At 34.0% G+C, this 11,992-nt stretch overlaps 1 protein-coding gene across 2 annotated transcripts in view; it reads left to right on the forward strand.

Annotated features, from left to right (window-relative positions):
- CEP120 (centrosomal protein 120) overlaps nucleotides 1-11,606 on the forward strand; it is a 37,943-nt gene extending 26,337 nt beyond the window's left edge. For both annotated transcript variants that reach the window (XM_054287913.1, XM_054287923.1), the window contains exons 20-21: nucleotides 8,549-8,694; nucleotides 9,373-11,606. In XM_054287913.1, coding sequence (XP_054143888.1) covers nucleotides 8,549-8,694; nucleotides 9,373-9,613 — 387 coding nt within the window. In that variant the 3' untranslated portion in view covers nucleotides 9,614-11,606. The remainder of the gene's footprint in view (nucleotides 1-8,548; nucleotides 8,695-9,372) is intronic.
- Nucleotides 11,607-11,992: the final 386 nt, after the last annotated feature.

The raw sequence follows: 11,992 nt of genomic DNA on the forward strand, positions 1-11,992 counted from the left end.
CCAACCATCTCGGAGAGTTACATAATAACTGTTTTGTATTTTATTTGTATAGTGAATGAAGGGTAAAGATGAGAAACAAATCTTCACTTTTAGAAATAAGAGTTTAAGTTTTGATGAATGCATAAAATGAAGAAAACTTAACTTACACTGGGTGTGAAATTTTTCTCTGCTTTTGGAAATTCTAACCTCGTGCTAATGTAATACACTATTTTACTTCTAGGTTTTAACAGAGCTCTTATGTGTCTGTGGACATCTATATAGATACAGTTATATACTTTTGACTTGAAATTACTCTGTTTAAATGTGCAGTAGTAGCTGTTTCATCCTGGTCGAATCTGTATTACATGTTGTGTTTTGTCATCATCTGTCTTTCGTGAATTCCAGTAAATATTAGCTGAACTATGTGCATAAGAATGGCTAGCATTTCCATTGGCCCTGACAAACAAATTAGTAGATCATTAATCCCAATTGATTCATGAACAAACCTTAACATGAGCACAGACCTTCAGTATTCACATTTAGTAAAAAGTTTTTATTGCCTGTATTCACACTTACTTCCAACTTGAAGGAACAGTGTTGGGTTTTCTTAAAGATTATGGTACCTGCTTCGTTTCTACTGATAGAATATTCAGGTTTTGGAGAATAAGAAGTTAAGCCTGTGTTCTTCTATTTTATAGTGCTTCTTTAGTCTGTATTTATGTTTGAAGAGAGTCAATGCACACCGCAATGATTTCTAGTTAGTAAGTCAAAACTAACCTTCATTTGCAGTCTTCAAATTGTACCTCTTTTGCTGAGCAATAAAAGGAGTCATCTACAATTTGGGAAACATCTATGCTTGAGAAGGTGATAGGGGGAATATAAACCTTATCCCTCTGATTAAGATTTCTTCAGCAGTCATGAAATATCCAGCCTATTTTTTCTTGCCCTGTTTTAAAATTTCCCATAGATTAAAAGCAAAGATTGTCACTTGCCACACTAACACTAATGTATATCACTATCACGTTCTTGTTACAAATTTCATCACCAAAGACCTGGTGAACTGATTTCATTAATATGTGTTGATGGTTTCAACTGAACCTCTTGATGAAAGTCTGAACCATGAAATAAGTTGGCATGTGCAGTGGATTATGCTACTTAAAACTTCTACAACAGAACAAACTCTTTCAATGCAGTTTCTTATGGTTTTTATACTCCTTGTGCTTCATCTATAATTAAAACCTTTATCAATAGACTAAGTGGCTTTAAAGAGCCAAATAGAAATTGAAGCAAATCTGATTAAAAAAAAATTAGAGTGTTTTAAATATAAATTTGGAAACTATAGCTTAAGGAATTCTAGGTTTGCTTTAGTTCAGATGATTTGTGCAATTGTGCATAGTCTGACCAATTTCTTGTTTGAATTGGATTAGTACCATGTTAATTTTGTGTTGCCTCTGGTGAATAGCCACAGGGCTGTAATCTGTGCCAGTAATTTGTCACACCAAAGCTCTCTAGAGAACTACACAAAACATTTGTGTAGTGAGGATTAGACGCTGAAAGCCGTATCTTAGATTGTTAATAAATGTTAATGACAAAACCCAGCTGGTAAGTCTTGGAAATGAGATCTAATGCTTTGTGCCCATTGCCAAAAAAATGTTTAAACAGAGATTTCCATTACTTAAAGGTGACCTGGTGCAGTCAATTTGTGAATTAAAGAAGCATAATCTACAGGCTAAGCATTTAGTAAAATGCTCTTCTGATTTGCAACCATAAAAGTCAATGTTTCCTTAATTAAAAAGTTTTCTTTTACTTTGGAACTAGTTCTTAGCCCACATCTGGGATAGTTTTATATTTTGCAGAATATAAGAGACACTGCACATAACTTAAAGTATGGGACTGTTAATAGAATATGATCTAAGTTTCTCCATGGATAGGACTTCGAATGCTAAACACAGTGCCAGTTTTATTGAAGTACAAAAAGGCACACATACATCATATTTACCTGTACTTAGAAAACACAGAAGTTAGTTAAATTTACATTAGTTTGTAAAATTGAGTGACAATAGACTTCACCCAGCTTACTTTTCTCTTTTACTCAGTAAAAGTCTGTATTAATGCTTCAATTGTTATAGCCCTGTTCAACTTCTAGGGAGACAGAAATGTCATCAAATTAACTACATAATCTGTGCACCCAGGTAAATGTTAACATTTCTGGAGATTTCAAAAACTTTCAATGTTTGGTGATTGGGTGACCTAAGTACTACACAAATGAGATTTCCTATTTTTTTTTTTAATGTGAACATTATTTCTCAGAGGAATCATCACTATTTACATGGAATTGCATCCATGTTTACACAGAACTTAGATATCAAATTTAGTACCTGTCTGAGTGTAAGAAACATTTTATCAAGACAAGAATCAAAATTGGCAGAAATGTCATTTTCAGAAGTCGATTATCTCAGTTAGATTTACTCTAAATTTCCAAAATCTCAAAATGTACATGCATCCACTGTTCTGGAAGAAGTATTTTTATAAGTTTTCTAATGTGTTTGTGTCCTACAGACCTGTTAGAACCAGCACTGAGGTATTTGTTTAAAACAGCATAGACCATATTAGCTGGCTGACAATTCATTCTGTCTTGTCCAGTGTCTTGCTTATCCACTCAGTAATTAATTTGATTAATTTATAAGTAATTTAGCCAAGGTTAGGATGTAAATCTTTGGTAAAAAAAAAATAAAAAGGCACACACACGCACACAAAAAAACCCCACAGTTGAAAGTCTAAATCTTGGTTAAAAACTGTGTCTTGAAACCATCCAGGCCCTCCTACTGACTTGTCAGCTCTGGGTTATTTTCAGAAAACTTTACTTGAGTTCCTTAGCTTCAATCGTAAGTTTTTCCCACAGACTTGCATGGTATGTATGAGTGGGAGAGTGAATAGTGGCTGCTATTTAGCCATTGTTTAGTCTAGTGTATGTATGTTTACATCTCCCTTTTGGATTTATAGGCAGCTATGGCAAAATAAAGATTGTGCTTCCTTGATTGAAGAGCCTCTTAACTAAAGCACCTGGTGGCATACAGGGATTCTTTAATGATCTGATTATAATTCAAATTTTGATGGTTTTTTATTATCAGTAATTTTTGTTAAATGCTGATTTTTCTGTAGTATCATAAGTTTCAAAACATGATTGAGATTTCCACCACATAAGCTTATAAAACAGTATTGCATTCCTCAAGCACTACATTAGCGAGGAAAACTGGTGAAGAAAATTAGTAAAACCTTGAAGTATGTTATCTGATAACTAGAATGCTGACTTGTTTGGTATAGATTTATTTTGTTTGTGGAGCAAAATGGAAAAATGTGAAATTAATAAGGAATATTGTCAGTAAGTATAAGGAGATGGGTGAGGGGCTGAAGGAAAAGGAGCAAGAAGAGTAGGAGGATTAGAAGTGCTGAGAAAGTAGTGCAGGCGAAGGTGTCTACACCAACTAATACCTATTGCAGAGATAATTCTTGATATTCTTACATATGATATTCTTGATTAATCTCTTGCTGCCTTACTGTGGGATAGTGGCTGATGGTTGGGTGATGATGTAAGTTTAATATATTTCCAAGTGTTCTGAGTTTCTGGTGGGTTTTATATTCTGTTCATAAAGTTGCCTTTAGTGTCCAGCAGCTGATGATTCTGATGTTCCCTTAGGTACAATTTAAAAATACAAAAGGTTAGGAACAAAAATAGTAGTACTTCTTATTGAGATTTGAAATAGCCTCACTGTATAGAATAAGCAGTTGGGAAGAAATCTGAAATATTCCTTATTTTAGGATATCTTATAGGAGTAAAATTTGGAAAGTTAGCCAGAAAGTCTTGACTGAGAGTTTTCAGCATGCAGCATATATGCACTTGTGTGCACTGAAGTACACTTGAAGAATACCAAGTATTCAACAATAACTCAATTTTTCAGTATACACAGAATAAAATGAAGATTGTTGTTTCAACAAAGGGATTTAGAAATGTTGGACTTAATTTTATGCATATAGTAAATGTGCAGAAGTGTTTTATTAATTGAATTTTTGCTTTGAAACATCTCACAATAAATTGTGCTATTTTTCAAGTCCTGCTATACAGTAGAGCTCTGTTCCTTCCCTGTTTAAAAAAGAAGAATGCTTGTTGCTCAGTGTTTTTTTACATTGTCATGGAAAAAGTGGATTTAATACCTGAATGTCTGATAAAGTGACACCAGTTTCATCACTGATATGTGCAAAAAATCCTTCCTTCTCTCTCACTATAACAAGATACAGTCTTTTTATGGTCTCTCAACAGATCATAACAAAATTATATATAAATTAATTTAAAGTGAGCATGCCTCCCTTCTTATCAAACTGTTGTAAATCCTTTGCCATCTTCTTGTATTGATGGATTATTAGGAAATGGGCTTCTCGTGCTCTGCTATGAATGGTATACATAGAACAAGTTTTCTGTTATGCACCCTACAAATTGTTATGACAGACTTTTTAAAGGAGTCAAAGACTAATGTTGGGAAACACATTTGAAAAGCACAGAATATGAAGTGTGTAATGTAAATTACACACAGGATCAATCATGAAAGAATCCCTTCTCACTTGTTTTAGTGTCTGTTTTCCAAGCTGGACTGTCATGAACTGAATGGCAGGAAAATCTTGCTACAGAAAATGTTGATTTTTATTTTATTAATTTAATATGATTGTGCTTAAATGTTGCTATTCATGGCCATAACATGGCACACCTCTAAAATTCTTGACTTTCAGTGACTTCAATTAATCTGGACTTTTTCCCTTTACACCCCAAATAAGTAAGTGCCAAATATTTGCCATGTTTACATCATAATTTTATTAGTAATCAAATTAGATATGAAATCATATTTATCTGAAAGGAATTCCTACCCAACATTAGTTTGGAGAAAAAATGTACTGACAAAGGTGTTTCTCCCCTTTATTGAGTAAACAAGAATTTAGCACGCACTGTATTTAATCTTGCTTCCCTACAAATCTAGGACCATTATTCCTAGCAAAGAGTATGCTCACTAGTGACACTGGTTTTGGTTGATTTTGTGTTTGTCCGGTTTTTTGATAGAATTTTTCTCCAGAGAAAAATATCAAAAGGAACAGGAACTGAACAAAGGGTTCTGCAGAAAAGGCTCGCTTTTCCTTCCTCTCTCCTTGGCTTCTTTGTCATTCTCTGTTGTCTCTTTCTTGGCTTAATTAAACATTATTAAAGATATTTATTTAAAAGTTACAGTTCTCAAATGAATTTGTTCAGTGAGGGCATAAAGGACCAATATATTAAATAATGCTCTGATGAATATGAAAGCTTTGGGAGTAGTGTGTCCTCTTTGTGGTCTGATAGATACAGTTTAAAATAGACATTGTTCTATTAACATTAAGAATATGTACTTCGTCTATATACCACTTCTTTAAGCTAGTCTAAAATGCCTTTTTTGCTCTCAGGTTGCCATTGTGAGCATGTTGCTGGGCAGCAGAAACGTATGGATCATTGAACTTCCCTGCCTCAAATAGTAGCGCATCAGGATGTCATGAAACCTGTGGTCCCACAGGCTGCTGCAGTTATGCTTTTCTTCTGCAGTGCAGGTGGAAGAGCACTTTCAAAATTTTCCCTCATAGATCAGAGTAATATACTTCACAAACTGAAGGACTGGATTAGAAGGCTCCTACTCAGTGTAGTCGCAGCATTGTGATGGTTTGTGTTTATGTGAAAGCATTGCTGTCCTAGTAACAAGTGCTACTCTGTTTTGCATCACTTTTCTAGTATTTTGTTTTTGGTCAGTTTTTGCACAATGTACCTTCACAATTAATTTTCTCACAGAATTATAGAGATACACCAATTTTACAGACTTGGAGTAATACCCACTCTCTGTCTCTTGCATCAAATACTTCAAAAGTACTGCTTTATATGTAGGGATTTTTTTTTTCAAGCACAAATATCTATCTTATTTCAAAACTTTCTGTGGTCAAGAAGCTCCTTGTGTGCTCAAGCATATTGCTTAAGTGATTAACTTCCATTCTTTCAATAACTTGAATTATGTCTCTAGTTTGAGGCATACCTAGTTTTGAGTTTCAGCCATACTTTTCATTGGATGAGAAAGACCCAGCTAGCTGAAATGATATGAAATATCAGTCTGGTCTATACAGAGGCCAGCAGTAGGTGCACGAGATCTAGAAATGCAGCTTGGATATCTGAATAGCCTCCAGCAGCCCTCAGTCAGTTAAGTACATTGTGAGCCAGCAGGTGCATTCCGGCTATTGTCTTTAATGGACTTAAGTGAATGTATTCTTTATTTATCTGTTTCCTTTTCAAACTGCTTCCTTTTCATTTTTATCTCCATAGTACCCCACTCTTTACACATCCACTTTTTCCCTGCTGAATTACATTGTAACAGAAGCAAACCTCCATAGTGATTTCCTCATTAATGAATATGTTGAAGGGTAGATTCTTGTGGAATTCTACTTTGGCCTTTTTGCTGTTGTGGAGATGATCAATTGCTGTCCTTTCTCTGGTGTTGTAAACCCTGAGTCAGCTGAGAGGGCTTTTTGCTGTGACTGCTTAGCTGTGTGTTTGGTAGGAGGTTTCTTTAGTGTGGTGCTTGGTTGGGTTTTTTAAGACTGGTGGGAAGAGTGACTTTTCTATAAAAGCTAGATTAATTCTTCCTGGTATACCCCTATGACCTGTTAGGTTTGGGTTTAGTTGTGGTTTCAACCAGTTTGACCACTATGGAAGTTAAGTTCTGCTGGTACTTTCTGGATATTTCTAAGGCCTCTATTTAAATAAAGAATAAAATAAAAAATGGAAAAATAGTTATTCCTGTGGTGTAAACACCAGTGTTGGTGATGGATTAAGACTAACCTCCAATCAGTGTTACAACTTTTTGTTTGGATTTCCTTATAACTTTTGAAAATTTTAAATACCAGCAGTCTGTAGTAACCTGTTCCTTGTTTAATCTACAAATGCATACATATACTGTATGTATTTGTGGATTATTCTCAGCCCAAGGCAGAATAGGTTTTGTTACAGCATTCTTCAACACTTTCCCACATAAAAAAGGATCTCTCTCACATGGGAATATCCTTCTGCAATGAGTTCTTGATGGAGAAGGAAGAACTATGGCCTTATTTTCACCAAGTGCTTTTTCTATGCTTCAGTCATCTATCAGCTGCAGACTCTGGCAGGATTCCTGCTTCTGGTTTTTTATTAGTATGTATCTCTTTAGCAAGATGTTCTTCAAGATTTATAACCTGTCTCACTGAAGTTTTAACATTTAATTTGGCTGGCTGGTGTATTGAATTTAGTATAAAAACAAAGTTTTTAGATTCTTTAGAGTTGATTTCTTGTTGAGTACTTTTCTGTTGTGTTGTCTATTCACATTAACAGTTGAAGCCTTTTTTAATACCAATTCCTTTTGAAATTCAGATCTTCTTGCCCACTATTGATCATCAGCAGGGAGTGTTTAAAATGCTGGCAGCTGGAATTCAGGAAACTACGTTATTAAAATCTTTCAAATAATATGACATTGACTGTGTAAATAATATGCTTACACATATCAAGCAAAGAAATTACCTTTTTTTAACCTGCATAATAAATATAATATGGATTGCATTAATAATCAAACACTCCAGATGAAAGCAATGTCAGAATTGCAAAGATAAACTTGCACTTCACAATATGTGTAGATCCAGGATGTTTGTGTAACTCCTGTCTTATTTTGTAACCACCAGAGGTCTTCTATCTTATTCTGGGTGTAAGACTGACTGCACAGTTAGTGCACAAGGTCATATGGAAAATGACAGGGAGAAAAATTAATGACGAGAGGACCATGTTTACTAAACCACTTTAATGTCATGAAGTGGATTCAAGCCTTCCTTTTTTTAGTATCTGTATAGAGCTTAAAAATTAGAGCCAAGCAAACTTTTAGAATGGATAGACTGATTTCATTGAAACCACAAAGTAAGCTACCTAACATTTTACATGGTACTATACACTTGCAAAAGGATACCTTGCCAGAAATTTGTTTCCAAGGCTTATTTTTTAACTACAAGTTGTAATTTCAAAAAGCAGTTCTTAAAGCTTTGATACTAGTCACTGTGGGGCTGATGATGGAAATTTCCTGCAGCTATTCAGCTTTTATTTTCTAAAAAAAATTTCATATACCGTATAGTGAAGGAATAAATCTCAGTAGCTTGAGCAGTTCCAGAAGTATAAGTTTTATGCCTACCAACTTAAGCTAGAGTTAGTAAGAGGATTTGTTAATAATTATGCTGTTTTGTTAATGGGAAGATATCTCTAGGCTGCAGTTGATCCAACCTGGACAGGTTTACTGTGACGATGAGATGATAGTCAGTGGTCTTACTGCATCATAGATATCACTAGCTAAGACATTGTGTTAACTCCTACATTTCTAAAACTCCTGGAGATGGAGTTGTCATGACTTCACTCCTAAAGTTCTGCTCTGTTGCTATAATTAGCACTTCTACATGTAATCATGTAGTCAACTGAGTTATATCTTCACCCTTTCCCATACAGCGTGAACAAGAGAATGCAATGGCTCACCTTAAAAAGCAGCAACAAGAGCTCGAGCACATGAGGTTGCGCTATTTGGCAGCAGAAGAAAAAGAGCTGGGGAAAACAGACCGTCAAGAGCTGGAGGATATCAGAAATGAACTTAACAGGTATAAGAAGTATTTATAAGATTCCTCCCTGACTGTTGCCTTTCCTTCTATTTTCTTGCTGTGAGTCTCAAAACAGGAGAAGATTCAGTTAAATCAAGATTATAATTTGCTGACAGTTCAGTGAAAGAACACGGTTTAGTGTCCTTTAGGTAAAGATTGCATATTTGTAAAATGCAAAACACTACAGCAGTGTAGAAAAATCCATGTTTAACACCATGTAGTTTATTTTTTGTTAAGGTCACAGATGTACAGCACCAAGCTTTTTGTCTGTTTTAAATCATAAGTTCTAAGCATAGCTGGTGTGTTAAGAAAAGAATAAGTCATATTTTATTCTGATTTTGAATACATAAAATTTTAAATTTATCTAATGTTGTCCTCCAAAAGCTGTCTTGCACTAGTTTTGTATGTTGAACCCTTTTGAGTACAGATTACATTACCAAGCAGAAACCTTGATAGCAAGTATAGTTACATATGCACATACAGAAGGTTTTGTTAATTTTTAAGTATTACATTTCTTTTTAGTTGTAGTTATTTTTCCCTGAGAAAGAATAATTTTTTTACTTTTCACAGATTTCTTTATTTTACTTTGTAGTTCAGTAGATAAACTAAAGACTAAATGCAAAGATAATCAAAATGAGGATTAATATTCTCTAATTATTTATATTTTATCTATATCAGGCTAAAACAACAAGAAGAGGAGAGAAAGAAATTGCAGGATGCTAGAGATAATTATTCTGGCAGAGTGGATAGTCTTCATTGTAGAAAAATAAATGAGAATACAGATGATTACCTCTCTCGTCTGATAGAGGAGAGGGATACCCTACTGAGAACAGGAGTCTATAATCATGAAGACCATATTGTGAGTGAACTTGATCGTCAAATCAGAGAAGCTATTGCAAAAAGGAACATCACTATTTAAAAGCATGCAAAAAGTTTTAGAAAGAGCCAAAATTTGAATAGAATTACTTTTATAACCCTATAGTACTTTGTGAAATACGTAACATTGTGCTTTGTTTTGCACGTTATGGTCAGCTCTCTTTGAAGTCAATGTAAATACTTGCAACATGTCAAGTTAAGCACAGCTGTAAGTTTTATGGGGGCAATGACTGTTTGTTAATGTTTTTATACTCATATGTATATATATAATTGTGTGTGTGTAAATATATTTATCTTGTATACCCTCTTCTTAAATGTTTCCTACCTCTTTTTGGATCACCCTGACTAGGTTTATTTGTAATATTTTTAATACTAATTCTAAGAGGTTTTTAGTCCATGTTGTTATGATTTCATTCAATTTTTAAAAATATCTCTTCAGCTATACTAGGGCAAAATGACATCAGCTGTTTTCTCTGATGAAACTCTTAATTCTGAGCTGAACTGAAGCACTGACCCAGTGTTAGTTCTTTACTAAATGACAAATAATAAACTTTTGCTTCTCTGACTGCAGCTGACATAACTAAGGTATGTAATAAATAAGAGGCAAGATTTTGAGTGTGAGGGGGAAAAATCAAACCTTAAGAGACTGAAGCCGAATCAGTCATTAAGGAGCCTGATTGCCCAGGGTTGCCCTAGCAGTTTTGCACGTCTGGTAAGGCCACACCCAGGAGGGTGAAGAGCTTATTCAGAAGTATACATGCATTCTTATATCAATCCCTAATGAGGGAAGATACCTGAAGCCATAATTCTGAGCATGAACATAAAACAAGATCTTCTCTAAGATGTTTTTTTTAATCAGGATGTAACCACTTTCAAGTTACTTAATATGTGTTTCAAAACATGTTAACTCATTACCACTTAAATTGTATGTAAAGTTTTTGTTTGATTGTGGAAGTACAAACAGCGCGCAAGGGAGAAATCCATAATTAATATTAGTTTGTCCATAATCACAATTGAAAAACTTTTGTTTTCCAGTTTTCATTCCATTTCTGTTAGGTTTGTGTGGATCTACCTAGTAACAGTAATTACAACACTGTCCATTCAATAAGCATTCTTCTCTGTCCTGTAGTCACAACTGTTTCCATTTGAATGTCAAGTACAAAAATCATCTTATGATTTATTACTTTTAGAATGAACAAAGATACCAATGGAAAAAATAGTGGTTTAGGTTTTTTGCATAAAATCAGTGAACTTTCATGGAGAGGCTTGTATACATGCGACCTTCCTGTTTTGTGTGGCATTAATTAAAAAGTGGGAGGAGGGGTATTTGTATCTGGGTTTAGCTCTCCATGCATTGTTTGTCCTCCTCCTTACTATGAGTGTAGGTCCTGCTGAATAAACTATTCATTTAGATTCCTTAGAAAAGTTACAAACAAGCTGTATAAACATTGAGATCATATTCCCTGAGGAATACTTGAATACTTATCAATACCAGACTTTGTAAGAAATGCTGCTGTAAATGTATTTTTCTAAGTAGTGTGCTTGGAGATGCCTCTCCACTAGCAAAGAAAATACCACCCTCTTAAGTCCCACAGAAATCCATGAAATGCAATTTCACAATACTTTTTACATTGTGCAGTGTGATATCACTGATGCAGGGTTATATGCAATTATTATAAAGGATGCAGTTGGCTTCTATCTTGACAGGAAAACTTGTTAATGGCTTTTTTTCTTCAAATGCTTGCTCACTTGTGTAATTTCTTCTCTAGACACTGGAGGGTGCCTGAGACTTAAATATTGCAAAGACAGTGTTGACTAAATTTTCATTACTGGTTGCATTTTGAAATGGTGTTTTATGACTTTTTAGGTGTATTATTTTATGAAATAAAATGAAAATAAAATAAAATTAAAATATTAAGGACTTTGCATTGATCTTTTAACTATGAAATTGAGCAAATTTTGTTTACTATTTCCAGTCATATGACAGTCTTTAGTGCTTGAATCTATAAAATAATCAACTTGTTAATGAAAGTTAATTGTCACTTTTTGGGTTTTTTTAATAATTAATTTTTAAATTGAATCTCTTCTGTGGCATGTAAAAAAATTACAATCATGTTGCTATATGTTTTAAAAATGAAACCTGGGTTTTTGTTCTTGCAAATCAAAGTGCTGGGTAAAATGAAACATGGGATGCTTGTTTTTAAAAACGTTTATAAACTTCTTCATTTAAGCTATTTTGGGTCTTTCACTTGAAAGATCACAGCTTAGAAGGTGCAAAGCATAAATTTTGTGATTATTAAAACAACTTACATAGACTATATTTTGTTTTATAATAATTATTCTTAGTGTTCATTGTTTGTATTAGAATGAGGAAATTATGGATAATGTAAGCTGCATGTTTTAATTTAATTTTTTCCAGCAC

This window comes from Melozone crissalis, unplaced genomic scaffold, assembly GCF_028551555.1.
Source record: "Melozone crissalis strain CALT ecotype California unplaced genomic scaffold, PUWL_Pcris_2 ptg000005l_1, whole genome shotgun sequence".
NCBI classification, from domain to species: domain Eukaryota; kingdom Metazoa; phylum Chordata; class Aves; order Passeriformes; family Passerellidae; genus Melozone; species Melozone crissalis.